Raw genomic sequence first — 19,370 nt, 5'->3', positions numbered from 1 at the left:
TCGTCAGGCATGGGGGAACTGAATTTTTTCCCCTTCCCCCTAGGCTTATAGAATTTATACATGGCATGCTTGTTTGTATGATTGGTTTCTTAAATTGGGGTTTTTAGATTATTTTTTAATATTAGATTTGTTACATTGTCTTTTTATTGTTGTTAGCCGCCCCGAGTCTTCGGAGAGGGGCGGCATACAAATGAATGAATGAATGAATGATGAATGAATGAATGAATAAATAAATAAATAAATAAATAAATAAATAAATAAATAAATGGTGTTTGTAATGCAGATTGGGCCACTTTGTGTATTTTGTAATAATTTGTATTAAATTATTAGTATCTGGATCATTTTTAGAATATTTTCACATTAAGTACATTCACTTAGTCACAATACTTTAATTGAGCAACAGATATCAATACGCCTGTGCATTATGGTTTAAGTATCTGAATTTCTTAAATGATTGCTGAAGTTGTTTCTCTGTTTTGTTACAAAACAACATTTTAAAAAAAATAATAAAGAATTGGAATTGGATGATTGGATTAATAGATATCTCTGATCACATCTTGAGAAGAATGAAAGAGAAAAAAATAATTCCTTTTTAATAGGAAACTTAAGAAATCTAATTACTTGAATTATTTTATATAAACCCTATCTTTGTACAGCTATACAATTTATCAACATTTCCAAACTAAAGTTTATATCTGTTTCCATATTTATGGCAATTTTATATTATAGAATCACTTTTTTTTCTTCAGGCATCAGTTTATACAAAGTTTATGTATGTTGTCAGTAGTGTGTAGTGTAGAACAGAACCGAAGATTTTACAAATAATGTAATTGGCTCAATCTAGGAGGAGAAATATGGTCACAGGAGACATTTTTTCTTGTAGGTCAAAAACAGTATAGAAGTACGTGCTGCAAATATTTTCTTTCTTTGTACTTTTAAGTAAATCCAATCTTTGCACTATGCAAATGTAAGATGATCTCAGTTTTGATCGTAACCAACTACACTTGTCGAAGCTAATTCAATCTTTCATACTTCCAAAAGTAGAAGTATTCCCAGCTGTCAGATAAGAAAGATAATCTCCCTGTTGCTTTTATCACTGAATCTACAGAGAGCACAGAAGGATGAACTGGCAAAAATAAAGCAGCATTATCACACTTCAACAGAAGAAGAAGTGAAGCTTCTGGATAAACCTGAACAGTAAGATCTTATGGGCAAGGTGCTCCCCATATTCATTCAAAACATTCTTGAAAAGCAGAATGTTTGATACAGCATCATGACAGAAAAATATGTGAAGGAATTCCCAAATACACCATTGTTGTTTGTTTTTCATTTCCCTTTGGTTGAGCATGATTCTTAGTGACTACATAAACATGTTCACATAGTTTTCTTGACAATAGTATAGAAGTGGTTTGGCCACTGCTGTGCTCTGGAGGATTTAATGTTTCCAAGTCAAACCTATAATCTTGACATTTTTTGCTGGTTTCCTAGCCGTTTCCTACTCTGGTTCCTCCTTAGCTTTTATAGTTAATCCAAGATGATCTTAAGGCTGCCACCTGATGTAGAGAGACCAGTCTTAGGACATGTCTCCCTGGGCTTTTGCTAAAGATCTCAAAATGCAGAGATTCTGGAAAAGTAGACAGCTTCTTCCGTTGCTAAATCTGGGAGGAGAATATCTTAATTTATCAAAATATTTGCTATTGCAATTTCAAACAGTTACCTTTTTCATGCCAAGTAATGTGAATGAGAGTTCAAGTTACCTAGAATTATTTCTTGAATATAGAAAATATACATTTTAAAAAACTAATCCTATTAATTAAAATATAAATTTTAGCAATCCTGTTAAAATTAAGTTGGAATCAGGCTATATATTTGGTTACAGACACCCCTAATTGCTATCCCTTTTTTCCATAAACAAAAAAAAGCATTGGAAATTCAACCCAGATTGAAATTCTGTGCTTTTAGGAAGTTTTTTCTACACCCCAGTCATCTCGGTTGTAACCTTTTAGAGACGGTAGGAAATGCTACAAAAGTGTTGTATCTTAATTGCTGCTGCTGCTCCTGTTACTAAAATAACAGGTTTGATGCCTTGTAGCTTTAAGAGAGAAGTTTAAAGCAACTTATCTTTCCCTTGCTGTCAAGTGGAAGTGTTTCATCCATTTTTTACAGAGGGTAAAATGGGAGAGAACTTTATGCTTCCAATGATAGTGAGAAAAGCAATAAAATGCTATGGTATGTGGTATTACATTAGAGAGATGTATCCCCTAACTCTCTCTATATAAAAACCAAATACCGCTCACTCAACACGAAATCTCCAGAATTGTAATGCCTACAATCTTGACACTTGGCACATATGTTCTTCTTGGCTTCTAGGTGCTCGCTGAGAAAGGATTTTTTGAAATGATCATCAGATCATTAGTATTTCTTATACAGTATTATATTAACCTATTCTGATGCTAAGGATTTAGACGTTCTACTCCCCCCCTGCCTGAAAAGGACTCTGTTCCAACTGCCACTTGCCTTATATTAACACACTCTGATTCTAAGGTGTTACACATTCTACCTAAATTTTCAAGCTTTACGTTTCAATGTATCAAGCCCGATCACATACTTTTGTAATGAAGCATGGGTATCCAGCTACTAGTATCAGTATATGTACCACAGCAGGAGAGAAAGATGCTAATCAAAGAGAGCCTTCAATAGCCACAGAAGGAGCTGATTAAAACCTGCTGCTGTTCAGATGTTTTGAAACTGCAAAAGCTATGTTGGGAAAGAATTCAAGGGTTGGAGTCTCAGTGCATCTGGTGAAGACTGCAATTTCTTTTTCCCAACTGTCAGAAATGAAGTAGATACTTCCAATTTATATGGCAACCTCCCAAACTTGCTTTTTATTTAAGAAAATCGACAAATATGTATGTAACATTCAGTTTGGCTTTCTAAACTATTCCTACTGAGTGAGACGCCTAACATGGTACAACATTTATATTTTACCTGTTATATTGAAACCACCAAAAGATAGAACAGATATGAAACCTTCCAACAGGTTTAATCCTTATATAGATACAAAAGATTATAACAAAGAAAGACACTACACTAAATTAGAGTCAGAATTCTAGTTCAGTTTAATTAATACATAACTAATTAAAACATTTATATCCTTTGTCTCTATAGAAATCTTCATGATTTATATAAAATAATTTCAAACAGCAACCAGTTCCCAACAAAGTAAAATTAGTAAAGTGATTTTCCTAATAATAATAACTAAATGTCAGATAAGTATCTAGACTAGATGATTAATGTTCTGAACATCATACCTAAAGGGTGCTATATTGGATTAGCCTCAAGACTCTAAACATCAATATTTGATAGAAGTTTAAATTTAATCTTATATCTACTTTGCTACTCTCTCGAATTAACCAGGATTTACTTTTGAATAGATCTGTATTATTGAAAATAGAATACTTATGTTACATTAAATAGAATAGAATTAAGATTTTATTTTGAAGATTATTTTTTTTAGGAATAAGCCTGAGAATGATAAATTTATCATAGCATACCTACTCATTGGATCCTGATCAAATGTCACATACTCACAATGGGACTAGAATTTTTGTTTTTAGTTTTGTTTCTCTCCAGCAGAGGGCAGCATCTCGACCTTTCTATTTCTTTCAGACTGTATACACTGTGCTGGAATATTGAATTCAGCTTTTTCAGTAAAGATAAAAAGAATGTTTATGTTACCTTTACTGTTTGTTTAAATTTAATTTAAATTATAGCAAAGAGCTCCTTTTATGTATTGTCAATATTTTCTGATATGTTGGATTGTATAATGTAAAATGCAACCACTTGATGAAAATGTACATGTTTATTCCTATTTTTCCAGATTTTTATATGAGTTATCCCAGATCTCCAACTTTGCTGAACGTGCCCAATGTATAATCTTTCAATCTGTCTTCAATGAAGGGATAATTGCAGTTCAACATAAAGTTGACATTATTCATCATGTTTGTAAGGTACTTGGGACAAAATTTATAGCATTCTAAAGTTTATTTTCCTTCATTGAACATGACTTTTTAAAAGTAAAAATGACAGAAAATTGATTCAAATCTAGTTAAAATAATATACAGTAGAACCTTGTGATATGAACCCCTTGTCATACAAACTTTTTGAGATACGAACCCAGGGTTCGGAAACTTTTTGCCTCTTTTTACGAACTTTTTTCGCCTTAAGAACCTGCCGCTGCGAACACCGAACCCAGACGTTGGGCAAAAGTTCGGGTTCGGGAAGCCTCTGAGAAGCGCCGCCGCCCGGCTCTCACCTTCCAAAACAGCCGGGGGGCTTCTCAGCGTTCTCCCGAATGCCAAACCCAGAAATTTGGTAAAAGTTCGGGTTCGGCGTTCAGGTTCAGGAGGCCGCCGAGAAGCGCCGCCGCCCGGCTGTCACCTTCGCAGAAGAGCCACGGAGCTGTTAGCCGGTCGGGAGGCTCAAACGGAGGTGGGGAATCCCAATAGGGAATTCCATGGATGGAGCTTTGATGTCACGGAGACATCCTTCCTGGCCGGCCGAAACGTGGACTCCAGGAAGGACGTCTTCGTGACATCAAAGCTCCACTCATGGAATTCCCTATTGTGATTCCCCACCTCCATTTGAGCCTCCCGACCGGCCGGCAGCTCCATGGCTCTTCTGCGAAGGTGACAGCCGGGCAGCGGCGCTTCTCGGTGGCCTCCCGAATCCGAACTTTTGCCAAACTTCCCGACTGTTTCAAAAGGTGACAAAAGAGCACCGTTTTTGCAATTTTTTTTGCTTGCACACATTAATTGGTTTTACATTGTTTCCTATAGGAAACATTGTTTCGTCTTACGAACTTTTCGCCTTACGAGCCTCCTCCCAGAACCAATTAAATTCGTAAGATGAGGTATCACTGTATAATGTGTTTCTTAACAAATGTCATTTTCTAATCTTTTTGAATGCCAATTATTTTAAGTCAAAATGACTTTCTATTAAAAAATTAAACAACTTTAAAAAATATTTTTATGTAAAATCATAAATGAAAAAATATATTCTGAATTGTTGAAATTACAATTGGCAAAATCCAGCTCATTTATAATGGCATACCGTAAGCTTTCACTTACATCTGTGAATGCTTAAGTCCTAATAAATTGGCTAATTTTTAAAACGCAAATGAATCTGTTCATTTTCAAGTGCACAAAGCAAAGTTCTGTATCCATTTCAACACTGGCAGGATCCAAAGAGATCCCAGTGACACTTGAGGCCAGAATGGATTTCATGAATCTACAATAGGTATTTGATTCTCAGATAAACTTTTGAAGCAGAAAACAACTTTCTTTTTTTAAAAAATTCCCTAGTTTGAATGTTGTTTTTGCATATTTATTTTAAATTTAATGTAGTGATACAATATTTTTGTGTTTATACTGGGTTGAATTAGTGACATTGATTATTACAGTGACAAATGTATTTTTTTATTTTATGTACACTGAGAGCATATGCACCAAAGACAAATTCTTTGTGTGTCCAATCACACTTGGCCAATAAAGAATTCTATTCTATTCTGTTATGTTGCTTCATAGTTGAAGTTTGAACTTCATTTACTTTTCTACTGTATAACTTCTGGGAAAAAAGAACTGAGGACTAATCACTATCTAATGGCCTCAAAGTAATTTTTTTAATCTAATTTAACCTATATTCGTAAATTGGGTTGAGAAGGTTTTGTATTGGCTCATCACTCAACAAACTTGGTATAATTCTACATATCTACCAGAAGAGAGAAGATAATTTCTGAATCTAGAAGATTTCAAATTCATGACTACTAGAAAGGAGATGGAGAGATTATTGCCCTCTTTTTGTGTTAGCCCACCCTTTGAATACCAATTAAGGTGGAGAAACAGACCTTGGGATTTGTTAGGAGAGCAAAGAAAGCACTTAACTCTTGATACAAACGTTATTTTGTACTTCTGATACAAAATGTGTATATTCAAGTGAGATCCACATAACACAAGCACCATTCAATTTCTTCTGTGCTTTGTTCACTTTTTATTGACGTCTGGAATATTCATTTATTATGCAAAACGTTTATCCAGTGTTAGCAGCTAATAATGTTAAAGCAGCCAAAATATCAACATGAGAAATTATTTCTATATGCTGCATCTAAAACCCATCTACTTTAAAAAGTATGGATGATAAAATATGGTCCTCCATTTTTATCTCTTCAATTACTGAATTAAAAGTTTAATAATAGCAATTGCATTTAGATTTATATACTGCTTCATAATACTTTACCACCCTCTCTGAGTGGTTTGCAGAATCAGCATATTGCCCCCAGCAATCTGGGTTCTCATTTTACCAACTTCAAAAGCTTGAAAGGCTGAGTCAACCTTGAGTCGTTCAAGATTGAACTTCTGGTAGTCAGCAGAGTTAGCCTGCATTACTGAATTCTAATCACAGTGCCACCATGGCTCTATAATAATAATAATAGGCTCAAAGTCATCCAATTAATTTTCTAGGTGATAATTATTGAATTCCTAATTTAATATTCTACCTAACTTGAGCAATATGGGTTCTTAAAATAATTTCATGGCCCAGAATTGATTTTATTAATTATAGAATTATAGCATTTCTCTGTTAGTATATTTCACTGTATACATTTATAAAGAAAAGCTAACATTAAATATTTCTTCATGTAATTTTTTTGATATTATAAATTCCTGCTACATTTTTCAGGGGTTGATCACAATGGAAAGTGTGAAAAATGTTTTAGCTTTAATTCTGGCTTTTGGAAATTATATGAATGGAGGAAATAAAACACGTGGTCAAGCAGATGGATTTGGCTTGGAAATACTTCCCAAACTAAAAGATGTTAAGAGCAGAGTAAGTACAGTATGCAGTTTAATTGAATATTTTTAAATTACACTCAGTCTTTCAATTAGTAAGCAACGTTTTGTGGATAGACAGATTTGCTCCTAACAGAAATGACACTAAAATGACAAAATATATGTTGTGTTTGGATTGGATTTCTATGCTCCTCTTCTTCGTAGACTCATAATGCATGCACAACACTTTTGTACTGGAGTGATAATGTCACATACATTGGATTGGAGTTTGTGTTACAATATTGTGTTGTGTGTTTTGTCATTTTTCTCCTTCCTCTTGCTTTCTACTACAAATCCCTATAGGTCTTTGAAAGAAAAATGTTTTTCTTCTCTTTGCTGTTGTTTTGTTTATATGTGAGACATATATTTCTCCATAATGTCAGCTCCATCCGGTAGACCAAACCTGAAAATCAATTCTGGATGAAGGATAAAACTACTGTACTTTTATTGAAATTGGTTATAACAACAGACTCTTCCATGTCAGCCTTTTTCCCCCCAAATAATGGTTCCTGTATATTTAATCAAGGTAATCTTCCTTAGTCTATACCAAGTGTCAGCAACTTGCGGCTCCAGAGCCGCATGCAGCTCTTTCACCCCTCTACTGCAGCTCCTTGCCAGAGCCTTAATGCGGGAGCGAAGAGCCCCTGTACTTCCTTTGCACAGCAATAGGATTCTGCCTGAGTCATGGCACATTTGCAGTTCTATGAGCAAAGAGGCTTGGGAGAGAATGATGGGGGCAAATCAGGCAGCCTGGCCTTCCTCCTCCCTCATCGGCTGGGCCAAGAGAAAGAAAGGAGCGGTGTGGGGTAGTGCTCCCCTCCCTCAGCCGAGCACCAAGCACAAAATCCCAGTGGGAGGGGGAACGGCTGGCCCAGCAAAAGTGCCCCTATTGGCAAATTAGATGGTGGAGAGGCCTGGCCTGGCTCTTGCAGCGAGACACCTCCAAGCGCGAGCTGAGACCTTTGAAACATGCTGCGCCTTTGAGGAAGCCAGGCAACGACGGCTGTGGCTGTGGGGGGAGAAGCAGAGGCATCAGGGCTGCTCCCACACTCCTCAGCCAGCCAGGCCTGGAAGAGCATGAAGAATTGTGGGCTGAGGGCAGAAGGTCAAAAGTCATGCTCCAATGTCATCCCAACATACGTTTCCAGCGTGTGCTCCTCTGTCCTGAAGTGGGATTGAGTGGGGCTTATGGGAATGGTGCAGGGAGAAGGGTAGGAGGCTTCTAGGAGAAGAATCCTGGCTGGCTTTCCTTTTGGCATGCTTTCCTTTTGGTGAGGGAAGGCCCAATAAAAATCCAATTTCCCCCAATAAATGGGGAAAATAAAGGTGTGGCAGTCCAGAGTCCAAAAGTGGGGGGGAGAGAGATCTGTTCATCAGAGGATCAGAGAGGAAAGTAGTGAAAATTTGGGCGGGAGGCTATTCAGAGAGGGATTTGCCCGGGTCTCTTCTTCCCTGTCCCTTACAAGTGTAATAAAAATAGTGTGTGTTTGTGCGTATGTGTGTATGTTTGTGTGCGTGTGTGTAAATGACAGCCCAAGATTACTTCAGCCACAAACTACAGCTGCTGTTTTGTTTGCTGAGAGCTTCTACTAACAATAATGAACCATAATACTCAGGATTAAATGAATGAAGGTGAAATTAGGGGAGAAGGGGAGGGAGGGAGGAAGAAGGATGTGATGGCCCTCCAAAGGCTACTGCACTACACTCCCATCATTCCTGAGTTGTGCTGTTACAAATCCAGTGCCACCACTAAGAAGACAAGTTGTGAAAGAGTGATTGAAATTCCTCACATTGAAACTAAATGGTGATAGGTTCTCCCTGACGCAGTTTCTTGTTATGTGCCTTATGATTTAAATTTCAGATAAATGTATTTCTCTGCTGTCCTCTTAATTCAATGAGGTATCCCAGGGTTAAAGGGAATCCTGCCCCAGGAGCCAGTCTCAGATCTGTACCCATTCATTCCATGTCTTGGTTTCTCTTCCCCACCTCCATTTGCCTTCTAGCACACTTTTCTTTCCTTTTATATAACAGATGAGAGGGAGGGAGGGAGGGAGGGAAGGAGGGAGAGACAGACACAGGGTCGGGTATGGCAAATAATTTAACAACTGGTTCTCTGCCCTAATGATTGGCTGGGTAGACATGGTTGGGAGTCATTTGACTGGGTGAGTAATGTCAAGTTGACCACACCCACGCAGGTTTTGTGGTTCCCGTGTTTTCTTTTCTGTAGGAAATGGGTCCAAATGTCTCTTTGAGTGTTTAAGGTTGTTGACCCCTGATCTATACACATGGTAATTAAGGTATATCTATAGCAATAGCGTTTAGACTTATATAGTACTTCATAGTGCTTTTACACCCTCTCTAAGCAGTTTACAGAATCGGCCTATTGCCCCCAACAATCTGGGTCCTCATTTTATCTACCTCAGAAGTATGGAAGGCTGAGGCAACCTTGATATACCTAATGTATAGATTTTATTACTCTATTTTCAGTGAGGGGCTACCAAAATTTTACTACCACACTGTGGGCATGGCTTATGCATTTTCTTTCAACATCTTTCAGTGCAAATTGGGTGCTCTGGGGTGGAGCTCCAAATTTTGCTACCGGAACTGCGTTCCTGACCGTTCCCATAGGAGCCCACCACTGTCTATTTTACTATTAATAGTTGTTAAGTGAATCTGGCTTCCACATTGAGTTTGCTTGTCAAAGGATCACAGACGGTTGACCCCATGACACTGCAACCATCATACATATGAGTCAGTTGCCAAGTGTCTGATTTTTTTTATCATGGGGCTACTGCAACAGCTGTAAGTGTGAAGTCATTTTTTTCAGTGCTGTTGTAACTTTCACTGCAAACTGATGTATGTTGAAGAGTACCCATATAAAACTGCCATTAATCCTAAATTCTTGTTTTTCTGGGGGAGTGATGATGGTGGAGTGGGGTTTTTATGTTAAATTAAGCGATATTGTGAAAAGCATAGTGCACACTCATGACACTGCATCTCTATGAATGTTCTAAAATTTTTGACATATTGTTTGATTCTACATTATATAGATAGACACATCAGGTAGTGATTTGAAGCAAGGGACCATGGGAAAGGGATTAATAAACAAGAAGCCATTGAGAGTGAGGTCAGAAAGTGATCCTGCTGAAGGATATATCCTTCAGAACCCTGGACAGGTCCTAGGGAAGACTACAGTATTACTAATGAGGGCTAGTTGTTACTGAATTCTTGAGAGCTGAAATGAAGAATATGTAGAGATCCCTCTTTCTGGCCCCAACCATTCTCCTAAGCCCCGCCCCTCTATGATAATTAGGCTGTTAAAAGCTGGCAATGGTCCATAGGAGGTTTTATATATTGTTCATAAGGTGACCTTTAGATTTTTTTTAACGTACTTTTTGGAGTTTAAGACACACCTTTTTTCACCCTAAATTTGGGTGTGTCTTATACTCTGAGGGTAGCTTTTTCAAAGCTTTTTTCCCAGCCCTAACAATCTCCCCAGCTCGTCCAGGCTTGCAGGCTTGTTTTCATTGCTACTCCCTTCAAAAAAGGTTTTTCATTCCGAAGGAAATGCTAACAATCTTTGTAATGATCTTCCCAGCTTTCAGCATTTTTTCATTGCTGATCTGAAGTTTTTTCCCAGCCCTAAGTCTTTGCAGGCTTGTTTTCATTGCTATTCCCTCTGCAAAAGGGTTTTTTTCAGCCCTAACCATAGGATAAAATGATGTGTTTCAGCTGACCATAAATGGCCAGATTGAGGACAGATTTATTAACCAGATAAATACTTGGTAGGTAGATTTTGTCCCCTAGTGCATTCCCCCCAAACTAAGCTGTGTCTTATACTCCAAAAAGATATGATATATCTCACCTTTATTCCTGTTATAAATGTCTCAAGGCAGCAAACTTGTTGTGAGCAGCCTAGAGTCCCTAGGACAGTGATACCTAACCTTTTTTTCCTTGGGTGCCGAAAGAGCGTGGGTGCACACTATTGCACATGTGTGAGCGCCCACACCCATAATTCAATGCCTGGGGAGGGCAAAAACAGGGGCCCCCTGAGACTCTCTGGAGGACAGAAACAGCCTGTTTCCCAAGTTCTGGTGAGCCCATTAGGCTCGTGTTTCGCCCTCCCCAGGTTCCAAAGGCTTCTCTGCAGCCAGGGGAGGGTAAAAATGAACTCCCCCACTGCCCAGGAGGCTCTCTGGAAGGCAGAAATGCCCTCCCAGAGCATCTGTGTGAGCCAAATATCAGCCGGCTGGCACACACACATGCACATTGGAGCTGAGCTAGGGCAACAGATCGTGTGCCAGCAGATATGGCTCCGCGTGCCACCTGTGGCACCCATGCCACAGGTTTGCCATCTCTGCCCTAGGGAGTTGGGTGGCATAGCAATTGGATAAATAAATAAATAAATAAACATACTTAATACTCTTTCCTCCTCCTCTTTTCCCCACAAAATGAGGGGAGTTGGACTGAAAGAGAGGCCTGAAGTCACTCATCTGCCTTTCATGCCTAAAGTGGGATTGGAACTCAATCTCCTGGTTTCTAATCTGGTGCCTTAAACCACTAGACCAGTGATGGCAAACCTTTTTTTCCTTGGGTGCCAAAAAAACATGTGTGTGCACTGTCGTGCGAGTGCCCACACCCATAATTCAATACCTGGGGAGGATGAAAACAACTTCTTCCCTCTACCCCGGGAAACCTTCTGGAGGCCGGAAACGGCCTATTTCCCAACTTCTGGTGAGCCCAGTAGGATCCTGTTTCACCCTCCCCAGGTCCCAAAGGCTTCCCTGGAGCCGGAGAGGGTAACACTGCCCTCCCTCATCCCCCTAGAGGCTCTCTGGAAGCCAAAAATGCCCTCTGAGAGCCTGTGCACAAGCCAAAAATCAGCTGGCCGGCACACACATGAACGTTGGAGCTGAGCTTGGGCAACGGCTCGTGTGCCAGCAGAAATGGCTCCACATGTCACCATCACTGCACTAGATCAAACTGACTCTCTGGCCTTGATAGTGCAGTGTAATTGGAAGGAGAAATGTCTATAATTTTTTTCAAATGACTTTTCCTTTGTGGCAAATGTATTACAACAGAATGATAGATCAGGGGTGTCAACTTTAAAAATAATCTAATCCATTCCCCTGCCCATGGCTATCCAGATTTGCGCCTTTGTTATTGTTACTTTTTTTTTTGCTCTATGCCCAATTGAAATCCAAAGAGTTTCCTGTCCTATTTTCTGGAACAACTTTGATCACATCTACCTCACCTTTTACATGCCAAATTTTCAGATATTCAAAGAGAGCTAACATGCCCCTTTGCAGATTTCTTTTCCCTGGGCTAAACATGACCAGCTAATTCTTCCAACCTCTTAATGTCTTGGTTTCCTTTCTCTGGTAGCTTTTCTCCCCAAACCTAATATTCTGGCGAGGTATCTGAGAAGAATTAAAATCTCGATCATGTATTCTGTGATGTCTATCATCGTATGGAATTCAATTGATACTTATATAATATTCTTGCCAAGCCCAATGTGTGTACATATAAAGCAAGCAGGGAGAAGTGAGCCTAAGAATTCCATTTTCTGGGCTGCTGACAAATTTTAGAATGGTGATCAGGTACAGATTCAGATGGCCTCATTTCAACTGAGTCCCTGTCCAAGTCATTACAGATCATGTCAAACATATTTGGTATGACAAAACTAGCCACAATATGACAAAAACTTTATAACAGTGATTCTACACTGTTCAAAAAAATAAAGGGAACACTCAAATAACACATCCTAGATCTGAATGTATGAAATATTCTCATTGAATACTTTGTTCTGTACAAATTTGGATGTGCTGAAAACATGTGAAATTTATTGTCAATCAGTGTTGCTTCCTAAGTGGACAGTTTGATTTCACAGAAGTTTGATTTAGTTGGAGTTATATTGTGATGCTTAAGTGTTCCCTTTAGTTTTTTTGAGCAGTATATATTATCCCCATTAAGAGATAAAAGTTTTTGGGATGAGTTTTTTCTCCTTAAATTGTTAAAAAGAGAGTACAGTAATCCCTCGTTTTTCGTGAGGGATGTGTTCCAAGACCACCCGTGAAAAACAAATTTCCACAAAGTAGAGGAAATATATTTTTTATGTATTTAACGAGTATTTGGACTTTAAACCCTGTATTGTTAACAACGCACCGCTGGTGACCGCTGAGAGAGACCAGCTTCCCTCAGCTAGCATGCAGGCTGAAGGAGGCCGACGCTGCAGTTTCCTCCCCTGTCGCAGCATTCTTCTGTCACTGCCCTGTGTTCTTTTCCCATTGAAAAATCCCTTTGAAAAAAACCTGTGAAATAGCGAATTCACGAAAGATTAATCGTGAAGTGGCGAGGGATTACTGTACTTGAAAATACAACAATAATAGAAAACAATAGCAATTAACTATTTTATACTATTTACTATTACTTTTCACAGAATTTGTGGTCACTTCACCTTTATTAAGAGTTTAGGAAGTATAAATTACAGTAGAATATTCTTTTCAATCTGTATTTGTTTTCTGTTCATATCCCACATTTTCTGATATTTTCAAATCTTATTTTTCTTTTAGGATACAGGAATCAGCCTTGCAGATTATGTTGTAATTTACTATCTACGCCATTTTGATAAGGTAAGTTTTTATCAATTATTGCAATGTGTATTTTATTTAAGAAGGTTCTGTAGAATTATGTTCATCCCATTCCTATATGAGAAAAGAAACAGGAAAGGTAAGGATAGTAAGCTATCTGAAAAAATTAAACTGTTGTCTATTATTTTGCTTTTGGGTGGTGGTGGTGTTGCATCTTGGATTAAAGTTGAAACATAAACCACATGAATTGCTTTTCTTGTCTTCCTACGTCTCCTAATCCCTTATGATTGTGAGATCTTTGAAAAGAATAAATAAATTTAGGCAAGAAAAAACAAAATGCACAGGTACAGTATATGTGGTACATTGCTCAACAGTAGTAACTGTGAGAGGGATCCTGGAGTCCTAGTGGACAGCCATTTAAATATGAGCCCGCAGTGTGCAGCAGCTGCCAAAAAAGCCAACACAGTTCTAGGCTGCATTGACAGAGGGATAAAATCAAGATCACATGAAGTGTTAATAACATTTCATAAGGCCTTGGTAAAGCCACACTTGGAATACTGCATTCAGTTTTGGTCGCCACGATGCAAAAAGGATATTGAGACTCTAGAAAAAGTGCAGAGAAGAGCAACAAAGATGATTAGGGGACTGAAAGCTAAAACATGAAGTACAGTTGCAGAAACTGGGCATGGCTAGTTAAAGAAAAAAGGACCAGGGGAAACAGGATAGCGGTGTTCCAGTATCTCAGGGGTTGCCACAAAGACGAAGGAGTCAACCTATTCTCCAAAGCACCTGAGGGTAGAACAAGAAGCAATGGATGGAAACTAAACAAGGAGAGAAGTAACTTAGAACTAAGGAGAAATTTCCTGACAGTCAGAATGGTTGATCAGTGGAACATCTTGCCTCCAGAAGTTGTGAATGCCCCAACACTGGAAGCTTTTTAGCAGATGTTGGATAACCATCTGTCTGAAGTAGTGTAAGGTTTCCTGCCTAAGCAGGGGGTTGGACTAGAAGACCCGCAAGATCCCTTCCAACTCTGTTGTTATTAATAATGATGATGACGACAACGATGATGATGTAATTATTGGAACTGTGAATTTCCGCAGACCCAAATTTTATGATGGAGTGAAGATTTTCATCATCTTCTTTCTTTTAACAACCCCATAATCCCTTGTGGTGTGGAGTCTGGACAACTGAATGGAGCTAGCAGTATTTACTGGCCAGATGCCCTTCTTGTTGCCAGTGTGGAGTTTTGTTCAGCAGATATATTCTCATTGTGCCCAGAGAGAGAACTATATACCTCTACCTAGCATCAAACTCACAGCCTCTTGATTGTGAGGAGAGGGCTCCACCTCTAAGCCACTGCGCCACTCTGGAATGAAGATTTCCATAATTAGAAAATAAAAGTTTGAGGTTTAATTCATGCTGGAGCAGCCCTCAAATCTTCTTCAAAGAGTTGTGATAGTATGAATAAGAGCAGATAAAAAGAAAAAAGAAAAGGGAATGGTTCTAAATCACTCCTTTTATTTATTCTTGCATAATAATTCTCTGGACTAAAGAATGTCCTATAAAGGGCAAAAACACAGTTACCAGCCATTAAATTACAGTTAAAAATTAGGATTTGCTTATGCAAAGATAACTTTGTATCTTTGTTTTCCTTGCATGCTACGCAATGCTTTTTAGCGAGGGGCCAAGACTAAGATGAATGGATAAACAAGGAAAACATTTCCGTGATGACTGGAAAAGTTACTATTCATTAACCAGACACTTTTGACACTCTCCCCATTTAGGGAACTGTGGAAATAAATAACATTGCCCGAAATAAATGTGGGTGTCATCAGCCAACTCTGACATCACAAAAGCTGGTTGTTTTTGAGACATATTCTCTCTGAACGAAGGTGGTAGCTTATTTATTAATTTATTCATTGGGTTTATATTTTGCATTTCTAATTAGGATAGCTTAGAAACATAGAAACGTAGAAGTCTGACGGCAGAAAAAGACCTCATGGTCCATCTAGTCTGCCCTTATACTATTTTCTGTATTTTATCTTAGGATGGATATATGTTTATCCCAGGCAAGTTTAAATTCAGTTACTGTGGATTTATCTACCACGTCTGCTGGAAGTTTGTTCCAAGGATCTACTACTCTTTCAGTAAAATAATATTTTCTCACGTTGCTTTTGATCTTTCCCCCAACTCACTTCAGATTGTGTCCCCTTGTTCTTGTGTTCACATTCCTATTAAAAACAGTTCCCTCCTGGACCTTATTTAACCCTTTAATATATTTAAATGTTTTGGTCATGTCCCCCCTTTTCCTTCTGTCCTCCAGACTATACAGATTGAGTTCATTAAGTCTTTCCTGATACGCTTGCTACATCACAGTACAAATCAAATAAGAGCCATTAAAGCATGGTTCAAAGACCCACAAAAACCACATTGATAGGGTCCACAGTCTGCATTCGGTCAAATAATTTTGAACTCAGGAAAAAACAGAGTTTATCCATCAGGTACCTGCCAGTAAAAAGATAACCAAAAAGGAATTTAGAATTTTTGGCAAGAAATTCCAGAATTTAGAAGCCAAGCCCAAGGCAAAAGGAGGTATTAAAGAGGAAAAAGGCCGTGCAATTATAAAGGAATTCACTCTAATAAATACAATACAATGAAGTTTTATTAGCATGGTGAGCTGTCTTTAATCAAATATTACAATTATTATGTACTATAAATGTAATTTGAAGATCACAAGCATTTCACTGGTGGGATTCCAATTTATCTTCAGGGGAAAGGAGTATTTTTATTTAACTTGCATCATTTATTTATATTTATAATTAAGGATATGTATCTGTTTCAATAGAACTTGTGGCATTATTACAGTTACTGTTCTTAACTTTCTTGTTTAGGAAGCAGGAACAGAAAATAGTGTATTTCCATTGCCAGAGCCCCAGGATTTCTTCCAGGCATCACAAGTAAAATTCGAAGATCTGATAAAAGATTTAAGAAAACTAAAGAAAGATCTAGAAGGTAAATAAAAATCTAGTTTTCTTTTGAAAATATGCTTTTGGACTTCTGAGCAATCCAGTCTTCCAAAATCTTTTTGGCAAATCTTCCCAAGTAAATTGGCTTTGGATTGCAGCTTTGGGTAGATTACTGTTGTTTGAGCTCGACTACCGCAAATCCATGCTGTTAATTTATCACAGTTAAAAACAAGGCCAGCAATAAATATTTTTATAATGATAACTTTAATGAAGAACTTTAAGTTCTTCAATGCTAAAAGAATATTGCATTGAAGAACGTTAAAGAATATTTGATTGAAGAATATGAGCAAATGTCTTCTAGGTTTTCTATTGGTTAATTAAATTTAACCTTGTGGGTGGAACCCAGTATGTATAATTTCCTCTAATTTTGTAATAATATTCAGTAAGTTTTGAAGCACCATCAGTGGTGGGTTGCCCAGTTTGGCCTCGTAGCAAGTCTCTACCTACATGCCTGTGCATGTGCAGAAACGTTGCACTTGTGAGCGTGCACACAAACTTGTAACAAAAGAATTTAGAACCTACTACTGTGGGTCATGAATGCAAATGGAAAAGTTGAATAGAATAAGCTGTTTGTTTGTTTAGATTTCTCAACTGACTCATGAATTTGGAATAGAGTAGATATAATTTACATATCAGTAAAGGCTGTGCTTGCAACTCAAAGCAAAAATTCCATTTGAAAATGATTAAGTTCCTTTTAAACAGATTAGTCTCTTGGCTGCAGTGGGTAGAACTGCAGTCAAGATATACTTTCAAAAGAAGTTTCTGCTATTTATGGATTCTCATTGCTTATAGATCAAACACATTGTATCAGACAATTTTCTAACAAAGGAAACAAGAATTTCAAATCTAGGCCTTCTGCTATGACTTAAAAGAGATTAATAAAAGTCATTTGCATTTTTTTTAAAGAAAAGAAGACTGGATAAATTAAATTGGGAGCTGTCATAATTTATAGTATGGATACAAAGCATCTTAATGCATATAAGTTACTGGTCACTTCTGTCTTCTCTAAACAGAATTTTTCTTGAAAAATTCAAGGATCTCTATACACAGCTGAAAATAAAATTTGTAAAGAATTTATTTTTCTAGCTAGCAATTTCTAAATAAGCTCATAATTGTTCTAAAGGAAATTTCAAAGGTCACCAATGGTAAGGAAATATCAGTTGTTGTTTATTTAACCTTGGCATCTATGAATGCTCTATCTCCCCTCATCTCATGGTTCTGTTAAGCCCCCTTGGCCTCCCCTTCAATATGTTTGTTCATGCTGAAATAGGATCTGCGTTTGATCTACCATTTTCAAAAAGTATCGTTCTCCTGCTATACATTTGACATGCCCAAGGAGTGATTATTTTAACAGGAAGTCAATAAAATGCTGGTTTTATTGCAGTTAAAAAAACCCCAAAAACCATTGCATATTTTTCCAGTCTTTTTTTTCCAATCTCATCTTTTTATTTCACAATCTATTGAAAATAAACTTTATTCCCCTTTAGGATACCAGCCATTTGTTTTTCCATGTATCTTTATGTATAGTTGTATACAGAGAAGGGCTACCAAAATTTTTACTACTACTGTATGCGTGTCTTATGCAGGATGCCCTGCATTTACTTTCATCTTTCAGTGCAAATTGGGTGCTCTGGGGTGGAACTCAGATGCTTGGCAACTAGATCATACTTAGGATCATTACTGTGTCCCAAGGTTATGTGATTACCTTTTGCAATCTTCTGACAAGAAAAGTCAATGTGGAAGCCAAATTAACTTAACAACTATCAGCTGCAGTGATTCACTTAGTAACTGTGACAAATAAGGTCATAAAATGGAACAAAACTCAATACATGTCTCACTTAACAACAGAAATGTTGGGTTCACTTGTAATCGTAAATTTAAAAAAACTACCTTATTTACCTGACAGTAAGATTGAATTTTATAGTTGAACCTTACTGTATTAATCTTAAACAATTGATAGATTTATCTTATCCAACAAATGTCAATCCGGCAAAAGAGAAGTAGAATTTTGCCAGACAGGAGCAAATTTGGAAATTTTCACTAAAGTAGATTTGTGGGAGATTCATGATGAAACAGATATTGCTGGGAATTAATTTTTTCTAGGATTCATCCTAAAAATTAAATTTAAAAAAATCTTATGGAAGCCAAGTTAATTTATGAAGATCAGTTTAATTTAATGAGAATTATCTGATAGAATATGGAATAAGAAAATGGAGGAAGAGCTTTCAGTTTGTTATTTCAAATAATTGGACAAATGCTAATTAAAAATTGAAACTGAAAAATAGGATATATAAAAACTCTTTCTGCCGAAATAGCACAGAATGTTCCACAAGAAAATAAAGTATGTTGGGTGTATCTCTGCTTGAAACTAGCCTAGAATAATGTTAGAATTTTTATTTTCCCAATTCTTTTATTTTTATTTATTTATTTTTATTTGCCATCCAAATATAGTATTGTATTGTAGTATGTTTAACATAATATAAGGATAAAGTAGAGATAGAAAAGATAAAAACACATTCTTCTTCTATCTTTAACCTTATTTAAAGACATTTTAAAGCAGAAAATTTTCATGAACATTAGTGTCGGTCATTTTGAATAGAACCATTGGCAAGGAAACAACCATTAGAAACCTTCCTACAGTATCTCAAGGAGCAAAAACAGTGGCCAGCTTTGCCAAGTGTTTCTTGGGAAGTGAGATATAATTCAATCTATACACTTCTACTCCACTCAATCCTGTAAAAAAATCAATTTAATAGCTTATTTTATTTACAATTTTTCCTCATTGTAATGACCTTTTTATTGCTTTTAAAAATATTTACTGTATGTGTTATGGTTTTTTAGCTTTTAATTTTGTAAGCTGCCAAAGC

The 19,370-nt window shown here is 37.2% G+C and overlaps 1 protein-coding gene across 1 annotated transcript in view; it reads left to right on the top strand.

Moving 5' to 3' along the window:
• The window catches only part of FMN1 (formin 1), a 108,482-nt gene that overhangs the window by 51,400 nt on the left and 37,712 nt on the right, over positions 1-19,370 (top strand). Inside the window, exons 8-12 of the mRNA XM_070756507.1 lie at positions 1,109-1,197; positions 3,881-4,010; positions 6,736-6,882; positions 13,457-13,516; positions 16,369-16,489. Of these exons, the coding sequence (XP_070612608.1) occupies positions 1,109-1,197; positions 3,881-4,010; positions 6,736-6,882; positions 13,457-13,516; positions 16,369-16,489 (547 nt within the window). The remainder of the gene's footprint in view (positions 1-1,108; positions 1,198-3,880; positions 4,011-6,735; positions 6,883-13,456; positions 13,517-16,368; positions 16,490-19,370) is intronic.

Source organism: Erythrolamprus reginae, chromosome 1, assembly GCF_031021105.1.
Source record: "Erythrolamprus reginae isolate rEryReg1 chromosome 1, rEryReg1.hap1, whole genome shotgun sequence".
Taxonomy (NCBI): domain Eukaryota; kingdom Metazoa; phylum Chordata; class Lepidosauria; order Squamata; family Dipsadidae; genus Erythrolamprus; species Erythrolamprus reginae.
The sequence above is the reverse complement of the archived record's forward strand: the minus strand, read 5'-3'. Positions and strand labels throughout refer to the sequence as shown.